The sequence below is a fragment of the Orcinus orca genome, chromosome 7, assembly GCF_937001465.1.
Source record: "Orcinus orca chromosome 7, mOrcOrc1.1, whole genome shotgun sequence".
Classification (NCBI taxonomy): Eukaryota; Metazoa; Chordata; class Mammalia; order Artiodactyla; family Delphinidae; genus Orcinus; species Orcinus orca.
The window spans coordinates 113,895,791-113,921,525 of NC_064565.1; the positions used below are offsets into that span (position 1 = coordinate 113,895,791).

General features: G+C 48.1%; 1 protein-coding gene across 1 annotated transcript in view; it reads left to right on the forward strand.

The window, feature by feature from the left end:
- Positions 1-1,420, forward strand: part of INPP5D (inositol polyphosphate-5-phosphatase D) — a 131,171-nt gene extending 129,751 nt beyond the window's left edge. The window contains exon 27 of the mRNA XM_004262575.3: positions 205-1,420. Within this exon, the coding sequence (XP_004262623.1) occupies positions 205-207 (3 nt within the window). The 3' untranslated portion in view covers positions 208-1,420. The remainder of the gene's footprint in view (positions 1-204) is intronic.
- The last annotated feature ends 24,315 nt before the right edge of the window (positions 1,421-25,735 follow it).

Sequence of the window (25,735 nt, forward strand, 5' to 3'; positions counted from 1 at the left end):
ATGTATATTACTCCATATGCATATAATATATATGCACGTATATTAGAATGCGTGTAAGTACTTAGAACAGCGTGCTGGCCCCCTTCAGCGCTAGGTTAGCACTAAGCCTGCTCTAGCCTGGGGCATGCAAGGTCATGGGGACCTTTAGTTAAATCTGGCCTGGCGAGAATGCAGAGCTGACAGTCTTCTGTTTTTGTCCCACAGTGAAGCCCCTGGTGAGCTGCCAGCGAGATGGGAGCCCAAAGGAGCAGCACGAAGCTGCTGGGACCCTCTCCCAGGACCCCTGTTTGCTCCTCCTACCCAGCTTCCTACGCAGGGCTTCGTCTTTTTCGGGAGAGGGTCTAGCTTCTGTGTGGTCAGCAAGGTGCACTGGCTGTGAAACTTGACACCCAGCACTGAAGTTGGAAGGAGAAACCCACCTGATGGGCACCAAACAACCCGCACACCTGGGCCCCCAGCTTGATCTTGGTACTTGGGACCCAAGAGCCTTGTTCCGGCTGCCATTTTGAAGAAAGGAACTAAAGCGCTGATTTGTGGGTAGGGATATAAATAATAATAATAATAATAATATTAATAATAATAATGGCTACATGTAGGGAGCACTCAGCACCTGCCAGGTACCGTGCTAAGTGCTTTATGAACGTTATGAGTTGAGTCTTTAGCCAACTAAAACCACATTCCCAGACCCCTCGGTTCAAAACAGTATGTCCTGAGTGGTTTGGACAAAGCATTAAAAATTAAGGCTAGTGCCCTCCTGTTGTGAGACAGCACTTGGCCTTTAGGGAGCTCTGAGGAATGAGTGGTTAATTTAGGGTACAGTGAACCTGGCCTTGTCTAGCTTCAGTGATGCAAACTGCTTTGGCTAAAGCTGCCGGGGTCCGGCAGAGCCGGCCCGGAGAACAGGGATCCCTGGGTCATCCTAGTTCTTTAGTTGGAAGAAGGAAAAATGTCAGCTCCTACTCTCCGGTGAAGAGATGTGGCTTCAGCCTGGACTGGCGATGCCCAGGCTCGTGCCAGGCCCCCCATGCCCTCCTGCAGGTGGGCAGGCACCGCCAGGTCATGGAATGAGCCACACCCCGAGCCTTATCTCATCGTGCTAATAGAAGAGTCTATGCTGTTCGTTAGTTGCTCCAGAAAGCCAGCTTTCCCACCTGGCTGCCGGTGAGGGCGGGCCTCTTGGTTCCCGGCTCTCAAAGCAGTGCAGCCTTTTCTTTCCGAACTCTGTGGCTTCTGGCCCTGCTTCCTTGGTTACTAGGAGAATGGATTGGTGATGCTTGTTCTTGTGTTGCTTTTTGACATCATGAAATTAACGTAGGAAACCAAATCCAGAAGTGCGTGTGAGTTCAGGAGGATGGGTGCGCGCCCCACATCCCCACGTGTGTCAGTCTGCGTGACCAATAAATTGTGCCTTTCTCACCTCCCACCTGCGTGGCATTTTTTCCTGACATTCAGCCACAGACATGCTTCTAGGCTGTCAGGGCTGCAGAGCGGCAGCCCAGGGAGGGGAGGATATCGAGGTTCACGGTAGAGATGGGCCAGCATTGTCCTGACCAGAGGGGACACGGTAGAAAGAGTTTGAAGTTGGGCGTGGACCAGGACCAGTGGGAGACATCACACATCTCCGTGGGACTCCAGGCACATCCTGCAGCCACCAAACTTCCACCAGCATTGTCCCATTGCCACCACCACCTGCTGTCCTGCAGCCACAAGTTCCTCCTGGCTTTTGTAAGTGTTCATTGCTGAGCTCCAGAGACAGTAAGCACATGTAGACAATCGCCAGGTTGTGGGCCTCCAGACCCCCACGTTCAGGGGCAGCTTGCGCTGCTTACGAGTCAGGGGGCAGCACCCAGCCCAGAGGGCCAGTGTGGGTGCTGCCTGGCCCTGCTTCCAGGCTGCCTTGGTCTGGGCTGCTGTCCCCACCACCTCAGGCTACTCGGCCTCTGCTCCTGTTCACAGATGCCAGGCCTGGACTCCAGGCAGAGCCTGAGACAGTGGTGTTCTTGGCAGCCACGGAGCAAACCATTCACTGCCCTTCAATGATAGCACGTGGAGGCCGGCAGGGGCGGGGCTGAAATCCCAGCGCAACCGAGGCTCGTCATCCACTCAGGTGCGATACCCTCACCCCGAAGGCTCACTTCCTGGTCCCTATGTGGAACTTGACCCGAGTCCCCAGGCACCCACCTTCTGACCCCATAGGCCAAGGGCCAAGGTGGAGGGGCAGCTGGAGATACCCAGACATCCTTTAGGCCAGCCCTTCCTACACCCGCCACCCCACAGCTGAGGACCGGGCCACTGATGGCCATGGCACGTGGGGGATCCACCGCTGCCAGGGGGTGCTGGCGTGCTATGAGGGGCCTGCAACTCCCACCCCTACTTGGAATGGACACCCAGGCCCTCCTCACCATTTCTGAGGGGTCCCAGGAGAAGCGAGTCCAGGAGCAGCAGTGCTCTGAGCTCCGGCGGCCTGAGCAGGTACAGCGCCCCCCTCGCCTCTCCCCCAGGCTCCAACGCCGGCTGCGTCAGCACTAAGCAGGCTTGGGCTGTAATGGGATGGACAACGGGGCCCACTGTGATGCCTGGAACTGGACACTGGCAATTGTGAAATTGAAGACGTTTTCCTCCTTGTCCTTCCAGCTGCTCAGCCCTGCACCCACCCTTCGAGGTCCCTGACCACGTTTCTCCCTGGGCTCTGGTCCACCACCGTCTCTTGGGGCCAGATTTTTCCACCATGTCTGCTTTGCTCCCAATCCTGGGCCTGCCAGACACCCAATTCCCCTTCCAACAGCAGGATGAGAGGGGAACCCAGAAATCCCCACCTCTTTGTCATCTAAGTAATTTACCTCTATTTTGTTTCCGCCTTTCTTCACCAAGCTCCCTAACCAAGGAGTTGAATTAATAAGATTTCCTCACAAAAGTGTCCCCTAACCCCGACAGTGAATTCCGTGTTCCCTGAGGTTACAGAAGCTGCTGGAATCACTTTTTCTTTAAGAAGTAAATTTTTCCTTCTTTGCATGACATGAAAGCTGGTTGAAAACAGCAGATTTTTGGGCAACAGAAAAGCATTGTTGTCCTGATGGCCTTTCCCTAATAGCAGCCCGCGTTCAGCATCCCCACCGCCAGCGCAGCTGCTGCAGCTCCAAGCTGTCTGCCCAGGGACCGGGGTCAGGGGCAGCTGTGCCGCTCCTCCTTCCTGGGCTGTGATTCTTTTTCCACGCCATTTTTTCCACCCGATAGGAGGGAAATTAGTGAGTCATTCAGAAAAGCTCTCTCCCACAGCTACCTTCCCCACCCCAGCCTACAGGGTCTCTCTCTTCGCACGTCCTTAAAATAGTTTCTTTCTCTGGCAAACTAATTTCCATGGAGATCCAGCAATCTGAAGGTCTCGAAGCTTTCTGCAAGCCCCAGCTCGAAGCCTTCACTCTAGCAGAAAGAAACCCTTTATCATGCAAATGTCTGGTCTCAGCCCCACAGACACCTCACCACCAGCCCCCTACCCCCCACCCCACCAGGGTCCTTTTTGGGAAACCTGCACTGTGCAGGGAACAACGCCGGCAGGTAGAGTCTGGGCAGGGACAGTCTTCTTTGTGGTCTGCACTGGTCAGCTCTTGTCGCTCAGATCCCAGCACCCAACCACTGGGCCGGACTGGGAGTGGTTTTACACCGGTGTACACAGCTCGTGGTCTTCTCTCAACCGCGTGCTGATGGCGTGTGCTGGGCTTTGGGGTCAGCACATTCATCAATGGGGACCATGGCGGGGAGGGCTGGTATATCTTGGGCTGTGGCATCAGAAGGAATGGGGTTTAAATATCTTGTCTTTCATTTCCTAAAAATATGATTTTGTACCAGGCACTTAGCTTTTCTGAGCCTCAGTCTCCTCATCTATAGAATGGGGAGAAGGGAGCCTTCGGCAGGGTGTGGTTGTACGGATTTGGTGGGCTCGGGTCTGTGCCTGGCCTGTCACAGGCGTTCATTGAACCTCAGTCCCCTCCCTCTTCCTGGGAGACAAGACTGTGTGGGAGGGCCCCGTGGGGATTCTCCACACAGAGCAGGAGGAAAAGGTCCAGGCCTGCAGGGAAGTCCTGGAAGGAGGTCGGTAAAGGCCTCCCCCGTGTGGGCAAGAGTATCACTGACAAAGAAGGACGGGAACCAAGGGGCAGGGCGAGCCTGGGCGAGCCTTGAAGACAAGAGACCTTGAGGCCAGATGGGCTAGTTGAGGCCAGGGAGACTAGTTGAGGCCAAGGGGACCAGTTGGGTCTCTTCAGCTACACAGACCGAGCTACTCCGAGAACCTGAACCAAGGGGAGTGGACCTGGGGACATGCAGGGAGCCCCTGAGCTGGCACCCGGCCGTACTCCACAACAGTGCTGGCCGGGGCTCCTGGCCACTGGGACGAGCTGGCAGTCGTCCCGGTCACCACACAGCAGCTCCGTGACCCACGCAGTCCTGGGCTGGTCTGACCCGGTGAGGCTCGGCTCCGGCACGTCTGTTTCTCCCTCCATCGGCTTCTTCCTACTTCCCTAACCAAGTAGGTGACTCACAGCCCATGCTTTACCCTGCAGGGACGCGAGCAGACAGGGACACGCAGCTGTTCACGTGTTTAGGAAGGTCAAGAGTGGGGTGAGGCAAGTGAGGGACCCAGCGCAAGAGGTGAGAGGCGCTCGCTCTCAGGTGCCCACCTGGACGTGCTCCACCTGGAACTTAGCGTCCCAGGGCCTTGCTTGCCTCACCCCAGCCCTGGTCTGCAGAGCAGGTGGAGGAGGGGTCACCGGATGCCAGGAGGAGTGACAGGCAGCGACACACTGACCTGCAGCTCTGGCCGGGCCCCTGGGAAGGAGCGGGGGTGGGCAGAGGGGCAGCCAGGAGAGGCCATCCTCTGCATCAGGTGGAATTGGGTTTTAGTGCACAGGATGTAAATTGAATATTCGTACCTAATTTTGAGCCTGTCCCCAGGAATGGTTTGTCTCACTTGAGTTATTTTAAAAGAGCGTTCAGTGTAGGTAGTGGCTGAGAGCACAGACTCTGGAACCGGACTGTCTAGATGTGCCAAAGTGTGCCAGTCTCTGTGCCAGGCCCTGAGGATCTGTGAGGAATAAGGAAATAGCCCCGGCTTCCAGAAGAGGCAAATGCACAGGCCAGAGGTTATATTGCCACGTGTGCGGACAACGGGTGTGTGGACAAAAGACCACGCAATGATTTCCTCCAGGGGCTGCTGGGAGAACGTTTTATGATTTAGTGTTTAGAACGATCGCCACCGTGGTGCCGAGGATCTTGGACTCTGGGGGACCCCCAGCCCCACTGCCGACCCACTTTACTTGCCGACCCAAGTACTAAGTACTTATCTAAGTACTCAGCCTGCCGTTGCCTCCTTTCTTCATGTGTACAAAGGAGAGAATAATAACATCAACCTCGTGGGCCCTTGGGAGGAAGAGAAGACCTACTAGTGATAAATAGCCCTGGCTGCACGTCCACCCTCAGCAAATGCCGGTTGTGATCAATGTGCTCATCTGACAGAACCACATAATTCTTCACGTTTCCGTCTCAGCCTCGGATGCTGCAAAGGTCACAGATGTAGAAGCTGCTATGAGCCACTCAGAACTCCACCGCTCCCGGCTTCTCAGGCCAGGTCCCGGCTCCAGATCTGACAAGCTGCATGGAGTTGACCAGGTCACTTCTGCGAGTCGCACCCAAGACGCCTGGGACAGGAGAACCCAAGCCGCCAAGGCTGACCTCGGCGCCAGCGCCCCGTGCCACAGAGGCTCCACCAGTCTCCTTGCTCTTCTCCCTGGTCCTCCTATGTTTTTTTCCAATTTGTCGCCGGGAATCTGTCCTGTCCAACCGTGGATGGACTCGAACAGAGCCACAGCAGGCCTGGCACAGACAAGCCTCCGTTGGCAGGTTAACTCCTGGAGAAGCTAACCCTTCTGGAGCTAAAAATAGAGAAAAGCGCTGCTCACCACAGGGCCAGGCTCTCGGCCTTAGCACCATTGACATTTGGGGCCGAATCTCTCTTTGCCAGGGGCTGTTTGTGCATTGCAGGATGTTAGCAGCACCCCGGCCTCTGCCTGCTAGATGCCAGTACGCCCCCCACACCAGACACTGCCAAATGCCCTCGGGGGAGGGGAAGGGGCAAATCACCCCCTGCCATGCCACGCTTCCCCCGAGACTGTTTTTTTGGGAGATAAGAACACTAACAACCACCACTAAAAGCAGGAAACTAGGAGGAAGGACGCGCCCCCAACAATATTATAGACGCATCACCAGGCCAGTTGGTTCCTTCCATTTCAAGGGACAAAGATGCGGAGGCCACCTCAGGGGGTGGGGTCTGCCACCAGGATGCATGGGAGGGGAGGGAGTCGCACAGCCCTGCACCAGGGAAACGGGAGCAACAGCCCCTGAGCGGACAGGGTACAGGAGACCCTTGTGAGCCCAGCGGCAGCCCTGGGGTCCCCTCCCTGACAGGGTACAGAAGACCCTTGTGAGCCCAGCGGCAGCCCTGGGGTCCCCTCCCTGATTGATGCGCCAGGTTCTGCTGCTTTTTGCCTCTCCTTGGTCCACAGTCCTGGCCCTCACTTGGTATACCTGACATTCAAAACTTTCAGGGAGGCCAATTTAGGGTCAGCTAATCTCCATTAGCTGTCTTATGAGTTTGGATTCCCCAGAAACAGACTCTGAGACAAAGCTTCAAGTGCAAGGGAAGTATTTGGGAGTAACTCCCAGAAGCACTAGAGAGGGAGTAGGGAATTGAGACTAGGAAGGGAAGGAAGCCAGTAAAGGATGCTCTCAGAGTGGGTAGCCACTGTGGCCAAATGGGGCTTAATCTGCGGGTGCCAGTGTGGAACACAAGCCTGTGTTATCCCATCCAAAGAGGAGAGAGCTGGGTGCCTGCACACCCTCTCTCATGAGCCACAGTTAAGGGCTGCTTCTGGGGGCTGTTAATTCCTCAGCCGATAATATAGCCTATGCAGCAAAGGCGTTTCCGACGACCAGAGAGCGCTCTCAGGCCTGAAGAGCCACACACAGGCGTGACGTGGGTGGGGTCCCAATGTGTCTCTTCTGCCACCTGATAGGATCAGTGCTACCGGACAGAGCTCTAGGACCATGCCAGCCCACCAGCACTGGCCTCTCCTACTTTTCTTCTGTGCTGAGATTCCCGAGTGCTCAGAAAAACGTCTCTGAAGAGACATTCAGTGTAAGTATGTCCCAAACAGTACAATGAGAGACTGAATATACACACAGATAATGGTCAGACCATGTATAAAAGTAGATCTCTGACCCACAACCTGCAGCAACCTGCCCGGGAAACCAAGCCCAGGAAGGCAGCCTGCTGTAAGCCAGACTTGGGGGAAGTGAGACAGCTGTCTCTGCTGACAATGCAGGAAGCCAAACAACAACTCCTGGCCCCAAACAGCCAGAGTTTGATTACTAACGGACAGCTTCCCAAATGTTTGTCCCCATTTCCAACTTCAGACCAACCAGAGGAAGCCAACTATGGAGCCCTAAGCCAGCCACGTAACACACCTCCCTCGTAGTTGGCCACCTCCAGCTTCCCCAGGCCCACTGTCCCCCATCAGTCCCCACACCCGAAGCCCTCCCTTTTTCCACCAGAAAGCTTTCCCACTCCTCTGTCTGCCTGTGGGTTGCTGCCAAAACACAGATGATGGTGGCTGACCCCCTTGCCGTAGCCAGCTCTGAAGAGATAGCCTTTACTTTTCTCATTTGATTGGTCTTTAGTTCTACAATAAGTATGTCTCAAATAAGTTACACTAAAAATTTATGGGGTTTTATCTGATATTGAAATTGAACTGGGCATCCTGAATTTTATCTGGAAATGCTAACGCTGCTTCATCTACGTGAGGATCCAAGTCAAGGCTCCATCCCCTCGGGTTGGAGGACTGCTGTGTTTCCACAGCTGGAAGGAGAGGCTTCATAAGGTATGTGTCTGTAGCAAGCAAAGAGCAGAGACAGTAATTACCACCAACTGCAGACTGTCTTCCCATCAAAAAGAACCAAGTGGAAGCTAAGGGAGTATTTGCTTTAGGGTTGAACTTTTAAACATAAATGGAAACTTAGAGCAGTAAATATTCCCTGTCAAAGATGCATTTAACTCATAAGTTATCTAACACTAATTACCTATTGGCTGCATGGCTTTGGACAAGCTACTTTACATCTCAGGGGAGAGAGGTTTTGCAATCTGAGTTCAGCCACATGAACTACCTCTTTTTAAAAAAAAACAGTCAACACTCTTCAGGGGAACATAACAGAATTCTGAGGATCTGCAATTTATCGTTCACAATATCCAGGATACGATATCATTCATCATGTCCAGGATATAATCCAAAATTGCTTTATATAAAAAGAATCTGCAAAAAAAAAGAATCTGCAAGATTCTTAGAGAAAAGATAAGAAATAGAGATCAATCCCATTCCAGATATTGGAATTAGCAGATAAAAATTTACAGCAGGGCTTCCCTGGTGGCGCAGTGGTTGAGAGTCCGCCTGCCGATGCAGGGGACACGGGTTTGTGCCCCGGTCCGGGAAGATCCCACATGCCGCGGAGCGGCTGGGCCTGTGAGCCATGGCCGCTGAGCCTGCGCGTCTGGAGCCTGTGCTCTGCAACGGGAGAGGCCACAACAGTGAGAGGCCCACATACTGCAAAAAAAAAAAAATATATATATATATATATATATATATATATATATATATATATATATATATGTATGTATATTCACAGCAGTTATTATAATTACTCCCAAGGACATAAAGGAAAATATTCCTGAAATAAATTAAGAGATAGAAAAATCTCAGCAGAGAAATAGACATTTAAAAAAGTCTACACAGAATTCTAGTTGAGTAAAAATATCCTTCAAGAATGAACATGAAATACAGACATTTGCACATAAGAGAAAACTGAGAGAATTTGTTGCTATCAGATCTACAACAAAAAAATGCTAAAGGAATTTTTTAGGCTAATGGGATATGATAATAGGTAGAAACTCAGTTCTTTAGGAAAGAATGAAAAGCATTGGAAATGTTAAATATATGGATAAATATAAAAGACTCTTTTCTCTTAATTTCTTTAAAATATACTGTGTAAAACAATAATTATGTTATTGTAGGGTTTATAAAATATATAGATGAAATACTTATGATAATTGCAGCTTAAAGGTAGAGGAGGGTGGGAAATGGAGCTATATGATTGCCAGGTTTAAACATTTCACATGAAGTGGTACAATATTAACTCTAAATAGACCGTGAAGTGTTAAAAGATGTATGTTTTAATCTCTAGAACAACCACCAAAGAAGGGGATTCTAAGGGAGCTATGTGTCTTCCAGTGGCCTCCAATTCCGCCTCCATATTTCTTCCATATTTCTGGGTTTTGATCCTTTTCTGTCCCTTGCTGGTCCCTACCCCGGTTCATTCACTCGGCAAAACACCACCCATGAGTGAAAGCCCACGTGTAAGACGGACTTCACTGAAATTTGGGGGCAGTGTTTTGTTGCCACATCACAGACAACGATTTACAAATAACTATTATACATCTTTGTTCTTAAAATTCTTCAGTCACCTGGCCACCCGAAATTTCTCTCTGAGCTACTTTCTCTGGGGTGCCCCCGCACCCTGCACTGGCCCTCCCTCTGCTCAGAACTCTCCACAACCTTCTTATTTTGTCCTATGGAACCACATGGTTCTCCGTTGCATTCAAAGCCCATCCTTGCCAGGATTTGGGGGTCACTACTTCACAATAGCCATGACCTTGCAAGGTGCAAGAAGATCGTTTTCCCTTTGAAAAATTCCACTACTAACTTTTAGACACAGGTTTTCCTCTTTTCTACATATAGATACACAACTGAGCTGTCTCCCAGCTCCCTTCTCTATTGAATAGAACAGACGAGCTCCAATCCAAACTTGCGTTGTCCACTCATCCAGGTTCTGAGCCAAAGAAACCTGCCCTCGACAGCCATTGTTACTGAAGTAACTTCTCCGGGGCCCCATGCCCCACCCCACCTGGCTTATTTGCTCTGCCAGCATATAAATTTATTAAGCATGTCCCACATGCTAGGCACACAGTGCTTGTCATAATATTGTCATAATATTACATATGTAACTCTCCCTAAGAGGGGTTTTTCGGCAGGCTGCTAAGAGTATAAAAAATCTTCTCTCCGTATCATCTCCTTGTTACTGATGGACACTGGGCCACCTTAAGGCCAGTTTGAGAAACCTTAGTCTGACCGTTGCAGTCATCCGTTGCCACATAATGAACCACTCCAAAACTCTATGGCTTGAAACAGCGACGACACTTATTTGGCTCATAAACCTGCAATTCGGGCAGGGCTTGTCGGGGACAGCAGAAACCTGCTTTAAAATCCTCAGTGCCGTCCTCCCCTACCCTCTCCACTTCCTGGTCCTCTCCTCTCTCCCCCTCGCCCTCCTTCCCCTCTCCACCACCCACCTCTACACCCATCCTTCCTCACTCCCCTCTCTCTGCCCTAGTTCATGCAATCCCTTTTTTATCAAGTTAAATTTAGACTCTCACGTTTTTCCTTTCCCCATGGTCCATTTCTATCTTTCCTCAATGGAACCAACAAAATTTTTCCTCGTTAGGAAGGTGGAAGAGGGTGGGTCGTCACTCTTTAATATTTTTCATATATATAGATTTGAAAATAAACCGAATAATTTTAATTCAGTAGTTATATTTGCAAATTAACCTAGTATTTTGGGTAGACTAGACATCTTTGTATGTGCATAACCCATGATCGTAAATAGATGCACCTGAACGTATAGGCTATGGCACACTCAAGAGAGACATTAATGAAGAGATTATAGGGGTGCAGGCATCGAAGACAACTAGCAAAGGATGTTGAGGCACCCAGGGATTAGCAACAGCAGAAAGCCATCACTACCCATAGATCTGAAGCGGCGTGGTGTTACCCAAGGCAGTGAGAGCTTGAGCCGGAAGAGGGGTCCCTGTCAGAAGCTATAGTCACAAAAAACAAAACGAACAAACAACAACAAAATAACCCACCAATAACAACAAAGAAGGGCATGGGTTAAAAACACCTTGACTTCCCTCTTCTCCTGCCTTTTTATTCCCTGCTGGTTCTTCCCATTGGCCAGACCCAACCAGAGGCCAGAGTGCAAGGGAGCTCAGGTGGTGATGCTGTCACAGGGGTCAGCCTGCAGACATGGAACACACTGAGAAGGGCAGAGAATGGGGAGGAGGGTGGGCAAAGGGAGAAAAACCAGCACAGCTTATTACAAAAATGAGTTAGATCACAGTAACTCTTTCAAACTATGCATACATCAGGAGTAAAAGAAGGCGAGGGGAGGGGGAAGGCACATGTCCAAACAATTAAGAAAAATAGACATTGACAGCAATTGGCATGACAGTCATTCTTAATTACATGAGCTAACAAAGTGGGATTCCTGGCATGACTTACTACAAAGGAATTTATATTTGGCTTGGAAAGCAGAATGGTTCTTATAACAGATTCTTCTAATTATGTTTTACTTGTGCTAATACGAAGATTTGCTTCCTCAAGTAAATACCACCTGATCACAAAGCAAGATGGCTCAAAAGTACACTGAACTCCAGGTGGAAGCCAGGCTGGGATTTGGCAATTTGCAGCAGATGATGCTAAAGTAAGTGGAAGTTGTTGCTTTGGTTTCATGGGGGCTGCTCTCTCCAGCTAGTCTGTCAAAGCACCAGAGGCAGCTACTGTATCTCGTGCTTTTTCTGGATACCTCAGAAATAATGGTACTCAAAGTTCACTAGGCATGAGAGTCACCTGAGGAACTTGTGAGAGTGCAGATTCCGAGGCCCACCAGAAGGAAGGATTCCCTTGGTCTAGATGGTGCCTAAGAATCTGAATTTCAACATTCATTCCAGACCATTCTGATGCTGGTGGTCAGGGCATCACATTTAGGGAAACGCTGTTCCAAAGGCTGAACACACGATTCATATGCCAAGGAGACAAAGAGGTGTAATAGACAAAGTGGGTGTCATAGACAAAGTGGGTATCATAGATGATAAAGTGGGTATAATAGATAAAGTCAGGAGATGATTTGGGTCCAGAGCTGGGTTCAAATCCTAACTTTGCCCTTGATTAGTTGAGGCCAATTACTTTCTCTGATTGGCATTTTCAAAAAGAGTAAAAAACAGGGGCTTCCCTGGTGGCACGGTGGTTGAGAGTCAGCCTGCCGATGCAGGGGACACGGGTTCGTGCCCCGGTCCGGGAAGATCCCACATGCCGCGGAGTGGCTGGGCCCGTGAGCCATGGCCGCTGAGCCTGCGCGTCCGGAGCTTGTGCTCCGCAACGGGAGAGGCCACAACAGTGACAGGCCCGCGTACCGAAAAAAAAAAAAAAAAAAGTAAAAAATGTACCTGAGAGTACACTTGGGGGTAATAAATGAAAAGTGAAAATCATGATTAATATCCAGTGACACTCACCATTTGTACCCAGAAGCTCCTTGAGTGAGGTTTTCTCAAGATGACAGGGCTCTGGGGGTCCTACCACAAAAGACCCATGAGGACGGCATCTCTGAGGCCCAGGACTATGTCCTTGTGCCCACGGAGCACCATCCTGCGATACGGTAGTTCATACATTTCATAGATTTTTAGGCTTTGCTCTTTCCTTGTTTCCATTCAGGAAGTTATTATTCATCCTGCAGCATATGGATAACAGGTTTTTCTACCCATTTTCTCCCATCACTGGCATTACACCATTAAACAATATGGTGTTAACAAAAAAATATTAAAACTAGCCATCTTAGTTTTTTGGTTCTGGGTCATAGTATAGCAAAATGAAAAGGAAAATCTTTCACACAGTCCCAGTGGTGCAGAAACATTTAGAAATGATTCTAAATATAGATTTCCAGCTGACAGAGAGGTTGTTTTATGTCATTCTGTAATTTCCTTTTCACAGCGTGTTCTGTGTGCCGGGGTAAAGATTTTTAATGAAGTCAGAATGCTAAATTTAAGTAAACTTTTGCTCTCCGTTCATTGCAAAAGCATTTCGTTACCATTTAATTGGCTGCGCATCTTGGCATCAGACGCCCAAGCAGCAAAACAGACATCAGACCTCGTAATGCAACAGTCTTGATGATGCCCAGATTCTAACTATCACTGTGGGTCTTTCCTAATCTTTCACTTAATAGACTTTCAGTGAATACATGTACAAAGAGTTTCCATTGTTCCTATTAAATCATCCTAATTAGACATGAATATGTGATAATATGACTTGAGGAATATTTTACATAATGTAATTACCAATATTAGATGACATATAGTAAGCTCCAAATTTTGTGGTCAATGAATAGCCTACGAATACCGCTTATTATCGGGAATAAATTTAAAACGCAAGCTGTCCCAAGCAAGCCATACAAAACGTTTACTTATAACTCAGGTCCCAAATCTACAGTCACCTGTTAGTGACTGTAAAATCTGATGGAGCTCTACTGGACCTTCAAACGTAGGTGTGCATGAGAATCCCCTGAGAGGCTTTTAAAAATACAGGTTCTGGGGCCGCCCACGGAGGAGTTGATTCAGTAGCTCTGAGGGTGGGGGAGAGGTGAAACGTGCATTTTAAACATCTCCCCAGGTGATGCTGGTGTAGCTAGCTGGGAACTAGTCCATTTTTCCTGGAGGCCCTCCTCTCTCCTTTGTTCCTACCCATGGGCCACTCCCAACCCAGGTATCCTTTTCAACACTGGCCTGGAGGCAGGTGTGTATCTATGATCAAGGAATGTTCTTCCAGCTCTCCAACTCTTGGCTTGACCCCATGGCAATCTAATCACTAACAAGGTAAATTCACACAGATCCAACAGGTTACCCCCAGAGAACGCTCAGAGAGGTTCTGGATGCCTTTGGGCCAAACAAAAATGCACAGTCATGTGTGTTCTTTTCTTGATCCTCTCTACTCTGTAGGATGGGTCTTATGTGTACTTTACAGAGGAAGAAGCTGAGATTCAGAGAGGTCAGGGCACTTGGCAAAGCTCACACAAGAAAGGTGGAGAATTCTGAGCCTGTCTCAGGCTCCAAACCTGTGCTTACCTTGTCAAGAGCTCAGTTATGTTGCCAGGATATGTGGAGGTGGGTTAAGCATTTTACATAAAAGAATAAACCAATTACCTCTCGGAATTAATTTTCTATACAAGAGGAGATTACTGTACATTCACAGAATAGCAGCTACACAGGAAATGATTAAAATTCTAAGAAACGTCTCCCTGTCTCTAGCTTCAGACCTTTTACAATGCTTCCATCTTATGGTTAGGTGTGAAAACAGAAAATTAAGTCCTGGTTTGTCTCCCGTTTTCAAACCCTCTATCAATGGCCCAAGGACATCCTGGCTTGGGTGGGGGCATTGCAGAAGCTATTTCCCAACAGGATCAGAAAAGTGATCTTCATAAACGTAAGGCTGGAATTTTCAAAGCTAACTTTTGCAGTTTTGATGGGTTTGCAGTTTTGATGGTATTCTCAGACTCCATAACAAAATAACATACCGTTCATTTTCTGGTGAGAGCCCATTTCCTGGTTCACAGACGGCTGTTTTCTCAGTCTTCACATGGCAAAGAGAGAAAGAGATTTCTCTCTCCCTTCCTTTTCTTATAAAACCTATTGGATTAGGGCCCCATGCTTATGACCTCATCAAAATTTATCTCCTAAAAGCTCTATGTCCAAATACAGTCACCTTGGATTTAGGGATTCAACATATGAATTTGGGGGGCATACAATTCTGTTCAGAGCAGATGGATTCAGTAATTTTCTAGAAAAGCAACTTTGGAGAGATGCAAATAGGCAGCTTTTCCTAACTGAAGACAGTAAGCTCTGAGAAGGTACACTTCCAACCCTTTTGTGGAAAAATGGATGGTGTATCAGGAAGTCAACACGTGGGGTTACCAGGCCTTAGGCCGGAACCCGGAAAGATGCTGTGGCTGCTGAATCCGGTTCCATAGTGTCCGAGGCAGAACTGTATGCAAATACGTTTGAATATGTACATTTCTCAGGGAGGTATGCTCTAGCCACAGTGGCTTCCCTGCTGGGTTTTGGCAAGCTATGGTGTTAGGGCTGTCTTAGGCTGGGTTCCCTAGAAGCAGAGCCTGAGACTGGGATTCTTGTGCCAGCAATTTATTGACAAAATGCTCTCAATCCAGACATCAGGGTAGGCATTGAGGAAAGGAGGATAGGTCAGGGGAAGAAATTAGGCAGAATTGTAGTTTTTGGAGAAGTCTGTCCTCAGTCTGTCCCATGGGGCACTCCGGAAGATATATTGCATCACAGAGAGTGTCCTGTTCAAAGGCAAGGGCACTGGGCACCCAAGCCTCCTCCTATCAGTTAGTCATTGACCACCTTCTAGGCATCTCTTGGAGGGGAGCTGGCTCTGGTCAGCCAAGGGCAGTCCTCCAGAGAAGGGGACAGTTGTGAGCCTTTTGCTGTCAACACCCACTTCAACACAGGACTGGGTGCACTGGCTGCTGCAGAGGACCAGGTGGGCTCCAAATGCACCTGCTACAGAGCCTGCTCTAGCTGAGCCCTCTGCCTGGATGCTCTTCCGCCAGAAAACCTTTTAGCAGACTCCCTCCCCTCTGTCAGGTCTTTGCTAAAACCTCACCTTCTCAATGAGGTCCACGCTGGCCACCCTGGCCACCTTACTGATGTGCAAACTGCACCTCCACCCCCTCACCAGCACTGTGACTCTGATCCACCCTTTCTTTTTGTTCACAGCTCTCATCGCCCTCAGACATACATAACTTACGTCTTTCATATGTTCAGTTTTCTTATGGTCTGTATCTCCCATTAGAATGGAAGCTCTTTAAGGGCATAAATACTGGTCTAGCTTTAGCCCCGAGAATACCGCCTGGCATATGCAAGGCACTTAATCAATGCTTGCTGAGTTAATTATTTAAGTCACAAAGGGACCCAGACCAAAAGAAGAGAGGAGGTCAAGACTCCAAAAGAAGAGAGGAGGTCAAGACTCCAAAGAAAAGACGGTCTGAAAGCACAGTAGCCAATCCAGTAGGGTGCATCTTGGGTCCTACAGGAGGGGTACCACCACCTCCATCTTCGGGTCCAGATGAATGTAAAGTGGTCATTAAAATGGCTCTGTGTGGCTGCTCAAAGCTGTCTGCCCAATACGGTTGCTGTAGTGGAGGACTTACTAGGCTACTACTGGCACTTCTGAAATAACTTTGTCGTATTCTCCCTCAGAAGACCACCCTGATGATAAGACCTTAGTTAGCAGAACTTTTCATCCTAAGGTACGGAAATGCTAAGATATGGAAACACTCAGATATGACAGTGCTTCACAGATACCACATGAGGAATTTTTACAACTTCCTTAGAAGATGCATGCTAACGTGCACACTCTCATTAGTTCCGTGACAAGGTCCACCACGTCCTATCTGCCTCATAAAGCAGAGATCTTGGACAAATCGTGAAAAAAAATTTTTTAATCATCTCTTGCTTGCCTTCCCCCCCCCAAAATTCACAGGAAATGGTTTATTCCTTGCCTAGAAAAAATGGGCAAAAGATTTAGATAGAGATTACCCAAAAGAGAATGAATCATGAGTAACCAAATAGATGGGAAAAAGTTCAATTTTACCAAATTAAAACAACAGTCAAATACGATTGTCATCTATCAAATAGCAAAGTTTTTTTTCATTTTTCGTTTTTTTTTTTCTATTGTACTACCAAAACTGGCAAAGAAATGGTTCTACACATGGATGGAAGTATAAAGTCGTAAAAGCCTATGAAAAGTTGTATGGTCAGATGTATTTAAAGACTTTGCTCTCTTCATAACCTTTGACCTGTGAGAGTCAGAACCCTGGTGGAACCCAATCCTACCAAAATAATCAGAAATTCAGGGAGAGAAGAGCCTTTTGAAACCAGCCATAGGGGTTTATAGCAGGACTAAAATGCCAGGAAGAGGAAAGAAGAGAAGGAGACTCCTTGGGTAAGATGCTGATAGATTCCCTCAAAATTTCTCTTTGGTTTAACTTTCTATCACTAGGACAAATTTTCTTTAACAAACCTGTCAGTAAAATGTACTTCTGATAACAAGTGTGTTTTCAGGTCCCTAAGACATTTTACAAATCCCCACATAATTGTGTGATGAAAGGTCATTTACTCTGTCAAAAATATATTCTATTAACTCAGGCTGAAACGTCACGTACGCATTTTCTACATTTAACTTGACTTTGCCCATGAGTTAGATAATAGATCTGAACCCAGCATCGAAATATGCAAATCATCCCACCTGGGATGCAAATGTCAAATATGCAGAGACAGACTTCAGAACACATTGTGTGTGTGTGTGTGTGTGTGTGTGTGTGTGTGTGTGCAAGGACAACTTTTGTCACATTTACCCTGTGGCCCAACAAACAGACCACTGGTATTTAGTTTCATAGTTGTATTTGCTGCTTTCATGTGCTTCTGACTTGAATCTTGTTTCCGATAGTTCCCAAACCTTCCCTGTGCATGGCTCTTAGTAACTTGGAGCCATGTTAATAAATTTTATTTTCAAAATTCAGAAATTCAGAATTCAAAACAACAATTTAAAAAATTCTCTGTGGAAAGGGGCGGGGGTGCAATGAATTGGGAGATTGGGATTGACATATATACACTATTTATACTATGTATAAAATAGATAACTAGGGCTTCCCTGGTGGTGCAGTGGTTGAGAGTCCGCCTGGCAATGCAGGGGACACGGGTTCGTGCCCCGGTCCGGGAAGATCCCACATGCCACGGAGCAGCTAGGCCCGTGAGCCATGTCCACTGAGCCTGTGCGTCTGAAGCCTGTGCTCCGCAATGGGAGAGGGCACAACAGTGAGAGGCCCGTGTACCGCAAAAGAAAAAAAAATAATAATAACTAATGAGAGCCTACTGTATAGCTCAGGGAACTCTACTCAGTTCTCTGTGGTAACCTAAATGGGAAGGAAATCCAAAAAGGGGGGGATATATGTATACGTATAGCTGATCCACTTTGGTGTATGGTAGAAACTAACACAATATTGTAAAGCAACTATACTCCAATTAAAGTTAATTTTAAAAAAAGGAAAAAAAACATGAATCAATAGACAGGATGTGTTCGTTTTGTAGCCTCAGCAAAAAGGACTCCTATGTCTTATGGAAATGATCACAAATTTCAAACAAATAAAGTGAAAATTAATGAGAAAAAAACAAAAAATTCTTTGGGGACTTCCCTGGTGGCACAGTGGTTAAGAATCTGCCTGCCAAAGCAGGGGACACGGGTTCAAGCCCTGGTCTGGGAAGATCCCACATGCCACGGAGCAACTAAGCCCATGCGCCACAACTACTGTGCCTGCGCTCTAGAGCCCGTGAGCCACAGCTACTGAAGCCCACGCGCCTAGAGTCTGTGCTCCTCAACAAGAGAAGCCACTGCAATGAGAAGCCCGCACACCACAACGAAGAGTAGCCCCCACTCACCGCAACTAGAGAAAATCCACACGCGGCAACGAAGACCCAATGCAGCCATAAAAAATTAATAAATAAATAAATTTATTGAAAAAAAAAATGGAGATCCAGGCATCACCCACCTTCTGACAGCCCAAAACACTGTGGCTCAGGAGGTAGCCCGCATATCCTCTGAAGAGCACCCCTAGGAGAAACAAGCTTGACCACTATGCCGTCATCACGTTCCCCTCACCACGGAGTCAGCCATGAAGAAAATAGAAGACAACAACGCACTGGTGTTCATTGTGGATGTCAAGGCCAACAAGCACCAAGTTAAACAGGCTGTGAAGAAGCCCTATAACATCCACATGGCTAAGGTCAACACCCTGATCAGGCCTCATGGTTAGAAGAATGTATATGTTCGACCGGCTCCTGACTATGATGCTTTGGGTGTTGCCAACAAAATTGGGATCATCTAAACTGAGTCCAGCTGGTTAATTGTAAATATAAAAGTCTTCGCTATTAAAAAGAAAGAAAAAATAGCTTCAGCCCATAAAACAAGTGCTCACCCAAAATGGGATTTAAGGGTTTTTGTTTTTTTTTTTTAATCTTTTGGCCATGCAGTGCGGCAGGTGGAATCTTAGTTCCCCGACCAGGGATCGAACCTGAAACCCCTGCAGTGGAAGCACGGAGTCTTAACTACTGGACCGCCAGGGAAGTCCCAAGTTTTTGTTTTTTAAATTTTTAGCAGAAAAGCTGCTTAAAAGGTTGTTGGCAGTTCCCAGTTTCTGAAGGCGGAGCCTGTGCAGCAGAGGTGTTCCCTGATTACTCCATGAAAGTATTTACCCAGACTTCATTTACTTTGGAAAAATTAATAGAAATGGGCTATTTAGTTACCCAAAGGTGAAGCAAATTCCCACCCATTGATCTTGGAGATGCTGTGAAATCATAGCAGATGGGAATACAGGGTTGCTGGGGAGGAGCGGAGAAGATTCCATTCACCCCCATCCCACCACAGGAGACCTGCCTTCACGGCCCTCGTGTGAGAAGTCACATGGGGTCTGGCAGAGAGGGCAGGCAGGCCCCCCACGTTGCAGCATGAGGGGCTGTCACCTCCCCAGTCATGAATCCGGGCCTGAGAAAGGACACAGCAAGGCCGTCTTCCCCCAGCAAGAAGCCCCCTTACTCCAGACCCAGGACCTGCAGCAGCGCTTGGTTCATTCCCTCAGATCCTGGCAAAGGCAGACAGGACCAGGAGGGAATTCCCTGCTTTGAGCCTCTGCCATAAAATTATGTTTAAGGGACTTTCCAGCTGTCGAATTCTGAATTTCCATTGTAGTCAAGGATCTCTGCTTACAAGGAAGAGAAACGAGCTACAGGTGGAGATGGAGCAATGGCAGAGGCCAGGGAGCACAGATGACATGCAGGCTCAGACACATGGTGGCGTGGGGAGTGGGGCTCTTCCCTGGCTGTGGTCTTCCCCAGACGTTTCCTCTGCCCACTTTCCTTGCTCCCCTCTCCTTCCTGGTCTCCCTGGCTTTGCTTTGGCTCCACATAGCTGCTCGAACCCTGAAGTCCAGCTCCCCATGCCTGGACCCCTGGAAGAGGAACCTGGCCCATCTTGGGTGTCCACAGCTGCTCCAAAGAGCGATGGGTCACATAGGTCCAGTCCCGTGGTGGAAACATAAGCACCCACACCCATGATGTTATTAGAGGGAAAGCAATTAGACTTGGGGGGTCAGGACCCCCAAAATGTCTATAGCAGAACTGGCAGCTCCCTCCTTCTCCCATTCTCTCCTGGTACTTGGGTTTCATCACAACCTCTGGTTCCCTGACGAGCACATGCCAAGGCAGGATTAGATGTAACAGATTTACTGACGGAGACACCTGGGAGAGGAGATGGAGGAATGGGGGTCTCTGGATGAGGCTAGAAGAGCTGTCAGACCATGTGCAGGCCAGACCCTGGGAAGGAGAGAGGGAGGAAGGGAGGTTGGGAAGGAAGGCCCTCAGCCTGCAGTGAGTTCTAGCAAAGTTTCAGCAGGGCTGATAGGGCGTCTGTCTTAATCAGCTCTGGCCTCTTTAACAAGATACCACAGACTGGGCGCTAAATAACAGATATTTATTCTTCACAGTCTGGAGGCCAGGAAGTCCAAGATCTATGTGCCAAAAGATTCTATGTCTGGTGAGAGCCCTCTTCCTGGTTTGCAGACGGCCTGGCAGAGAGAGATCATCTCTCAGGTGTCTCTTCTTATGAGGGCACTAATCCCATTCATGGGGGCTCCACCCTCCTGACTTAATCACCCCCCAAAGGTCGCACCCCCTAATACCATCACATTGGGGGTTAGGGCTTCAATGCATGAATTTTGGGAGGACACAAGATTTAGTCCATAACAGTGTCCTTGAGGCAAAGTCAGTCAGAGGAGTCTCACATGTCTCAGGAGTGACTTCGCCTTAGTTCCCCTGCTGTGCTTGGTCCCTGGTTGAGGTTTCCATCAGAAATGTGGACATGGCTTTATTGCCACGGTGGATTCAGAGAGCAGCAGCAGTGGCTGTCAGTCAATTTTGATTCCCCAGTAGGAGATCTGAAGGGCATAAGTTCAAGGCCAACACACAGGCGCTTCTTTATTTTAAGAATGCAAAAACTCTCCTTAGCCTGAAAGCCTCACAAAAACAAATAGGCTGGATCTGGCCCACCTGCCATATTTTGCTGACCCCCCCCACCCCCCGCCCTTGGTTTAAATTACAAGTTAAGGTTTCAGTTGTTTGCATCTGAAATCCTCCTAACTTCCACAAGTGGGGGAGTATTGCTGACACAAGAATGCTGACTTAAGGCTGCTTATCCTTCTAATTCCCCTTGTAAATTAGTCCATTGACACTCAGACTTACTGCATCTTACTTTAATTCTTGCTTGCATGAGAGAATGAGTGTTTTCCTTTTCCTCCTGTCCACTCCTCACCTCCTGAAGCAGGTAACTTTTAAGTTTACAGTAATGGGTGTGGGGTGGGGGCAGGGCTTCTGTAACAGAAGTCAAGACCTGAGAGGAGAAAAATAATCTTAAAAATAATCTTACAGGTTTTTTTCCTTTTGTCCACGACGTTCAGCATGCGGGATCTTAGTTCCCTGACCAGGAATCGAACCTCTGCTCTCTTCAGGAAAAGCACAGAATCCTAACCACTGGACCACCAGGGAAATCCCAATAATCTTACGGTTTAATAAGGCACTGGAGAGGCACTAGCAAGAATCAAAGATCTGACAGTCTTTTAGATCCATCCCTACCAACCCCCTTCCCAGCCAGACCAGAGGGTCATTCACTCTTTCCTGCAACACCCGCCCCCCCCACACACACACACCCCAACTGACAGGAAATGGGTGGAGCGCAGAGTGGCTGACAAACTTAACCATCACAGGGGTGGAGCTCATATTGGACACCAAAGGGATGGGGCCTTGAGGGAAAGAGAGCTAAGAAAACTAGAGGGCGGGAGAGAGAGAGGTAGGGGGATAGGTTGTGGAAGGGAGAGGCGGAGAGGGTGAGGGCCACTCTGCCCCCAGGGTGTAATCCTGTGGTGCAGCCCCAAGGTCTAGGGCAAGGCCCAGGCCCACGGGAATCACAGGCTGTGTTGGAAAGACCAGAGAGGACACCCCTGACTCTCCACCTCAATGCAGACTATGTAAGGGCTGGACCGGATCACATGAACCTGTCGGGAAGGCCAGTTGAACGGTTTCCTAGGTGTACTTCATGGCCAGACAATTCTGCCTGGACTGGACTGCCCCACACCTCCAGAAGAACGAGGGCTGTGCTGGGATTACCCAGGCAACTGGAGAAGCCGTTGATCCAGCATACTCTTTGACAAAATTAAGGGAGCTCTGCAAGGAACCTTTGGTTGTGGGGAAGTTTAAGAGACTGAGGTCTGGTGCATGACCTGGCATAGAAAAATGTCCTTATTGGAAAGAAGAGGTTCAGAACCAAGAACTGGAAAGTGTGTGCAGTCACACAGCACACAGAGTGGCCAGCCCTGAGCCCCGTCTCTGCAGGACGCTGCATCCCTGGCTGGCCCCTCCTTATTTAGGGATCAGCCTCCCAAAAGCAAATTGTCTGGGCATCCGGATTTGCAAAGCAAGTTCAACACACTGCTGCTCCAATTGTTGGCTTTTTTAAAGACAGAACGTCAACTTGATGCCTCAGCAAGGAACCCCATCTCATGATATGCAATATTTATTTAGTTAGTTATTTAATCAAAATACTATTCCACTGCTGTGTGCTCTCTATGTGGTTCTACTGCATGAGGATGCAGTGGTGGTTAAACACTCTGAAAAACTATTAATATCCCATGAGTCATCGAAATGGTGCTTTTCCAAATAGTGTCCCTTCACTTTCCGATGAGGGGGAAATGACAATACAGTTCTAACATATGGCAACAGTATTTTCTAATATCCCCAGGCTGACTCTAATCACTTTGAGGTTACTAAAATTTTCTCTGACCAGCAGACACTATTATTTAGAACAGAGCTTCACTTAGACGTTCATGAGATCTCAGATCCAGAAACCTTTCCCCAAGAATTTGGAAATGGATTGCTGATGAACACAAAACATGCATGGTGAGAAGAGTGGGTTGACCTTCCTCCTTTTGTCAAGATTTTAAAGTGGAAAACCCAGCCTTAGTGACCACCTGTGGGGACACTACCGTTCTGTCTGCCCAGCCCTAGTGTTTTCTTGGGCTGGTCTGCTGTCTTCATCAGGACTCTTGGGAATTCCCTGGCAGTCCAGTGGTTAGGACTCTGCTTTTACACTGCAGAGGACACGGGTTCAATCCCTGGTCTGGGAATGAAGATCCTGCCAGCTGCACGGCGTGGCCAAAACCAACCAACCAACCAACAAAAAATCAGGTTTCTTGGGTGGCAAGAGAAAATAAAAGCCCAGAGTAAACCAGCTTTAGTGAAACACAGGAATGTATTAGCTCATGTAACCAGACTGGGAAGGTAGGGCTGGGCTGCTTTCAGGACTGGCGGGAACCAGGGACACTAATGCCGTCAGAATTTGGGGTTTCTCGTCTCCTCTTCTCCCTGTGTGTTTGCTCCATTTTTTTCAGGCTAAACTCTTCATGAGACCTGGGAGGGGACGTGGCTACTAGCATGGCCATGCATGGCCTCACTTCCTAACGGAAGGAGAAAAAGGGCCCCCCTCTCCCAGATCCAGTTTAAAAATCCCTGTGGAGGACAGTGATTGGCAAGGGTTCCTATACCCGCCCTTGGGACCAGTTTCTTGCCCAATGGGGCCAGGAAAAACCATGACTATAGTCAGGAGGGTGGATGTGTTAATAAAAGGATGGCGGAGGGGAGAACATTTAAGATCTACTTAATAAATTTCAACTTTCAACAGTCTGAACAGACGTGTTCTACACCTACCTTCTTCTGGGACCTGTCCCTTCCCCTCCATCCAGAGGGAACCACCCTGGGAGACTGACCCTGCCTCTTTGCCACATAGATTATTAGATACGGGCACCTGCCAGTCCAGTAGCCTCCTCTCCCAGAAACTTTTTTTTTAAGTTATTTGGGGTTTGGGGGGCTTTTTTTGTTTTTTAAAATTTATTTATACTTTATTTACTTATTTTTGGCTGCGTTGGGTCTTCATTGCTGCACATAGTGTTTCTCTAGTTGCTGCGAGCGGGGGGCCACTCCTTGTGGTGGTGCACGGGCCTCACTGCAGTGGCCTCTCTTGTTGCGGAGCACGAGCTCCAGGCGCGCAGGCCTCAGTAGTTGTGGCGCGTGGGCTTAGCTGCTCCGCGGCATGCAGGATCCTCCTGGACCAGGGAGCGAACCCGTGTCCCCTGCATTGGCAGGCAGACTCCCAACCACTGTGCCACCACGGAAGTCCCCTCTCCCAGAAATTTATTAGACCTGGGACTTGGATATGCCAGCTTGGTCTGCTGCTGGCTTGTACTGTGGCAATGCTGGAGGAGCTGGACAAAAAGAGCTGGACCACAAGACAAAGGATGTGGTAATTTACAGAGGGAGGCAGAGGCAAAGAGATGAGCATTCTGACAGGATCTGCATCTGGGTCCCAGTCCAGCCACATCCCTGCTGCCAGCCTGGTGCAGCACCCCATATCCATATAACCTCCCCTTTCCCTTAAGGAAGCTCGAATTGCACTTCTATTGCTTGCAGTCAAAAGCATTCTGATACTCTATCTCATCCTAAAAAACAAAAACAAAACAAAAAAACAGCCAGAACCTTTATACCTTGATCCACAGCAGAGGGACATATGGTCATATGGCTGGGTTCTGGCACCAGCCTTCCTCAACTGAATCCGAGTTCTGCCTCTTACTAACTCTGTAACATCAGACAAGCTACCTGACCTCTGCGTGTCAGTTTCCTCATCTGCAAAAGGACATACTAATAGTACCTACGTGGTAGTGTTTTGAGAATTAAATAAGTTAATCCATGTTGAGCAAAGTATCTGGCACGCAAAAATCACTCATTTAACATTAGGTATTATTCATAGTAGGAGAGGGCAGTAGTGTCTGGGAGAAATTTTATCATCTCTTTAAAGAGCAAAGAGGCAAACCAAGGGAGATAACTTCCCACAGAGACACTCTCTCTCTCTAGCCATTGTCCCAGCTTGTTAGATGTGCCATGTTGAATCCTCCAGCCACCATTCCAGACACTTGGCTGTCAATTTATAAAAGGGATAACAAGGACTTTCTCTAAGAAAGTTAAAGTTTACTGTAATGCTTTTATTGGGGTACAGGGATAATACCTACGTCAGACAGTCATTTTTAAAATGTGAAATCTAAGTGTCAACATATATGAAGTGGGTGATGAGACCTGTATGGGTTTTACTCCGCGTGCACAGAGAGTCTTTATAATGGAAATGTCAGGTGGTATGTATTCATATGTCTGCAAACACAATAACACTAAAGGAAACAAAGAAAAGCCAAGGGGTAAAAATGTCCAGCGCCAAAAAATGTGACATTTGGAAGGATCATCGGTGTGTCTGAAAATCCACGTCGGTTGGATTCTTGGCTATCCTTTCATTTACTCCAGCAGTCACTAGGTTAACTAGGTTACAGCAGTTAACACAGGAACATGGTTAGCTTATCTTACTTTCATTTTTAGTGATCTAATTTTGAGAACAGCTGAAAAGGAGTGGAAATAAAGATCGAGCCATATTTTTTTAAAACAGGAAATTATATTTTTAAAAAAGAATAAAAGCAAGAGAAAAAAAGAACAGAAGAGAATCAAAAGCCCTGGGCGCTGCTGGGTCTTTTTGACTTTATAATTCCGTACATTCATACATAATCACATTCAGATCTCCCTTCCTGAAGAGTG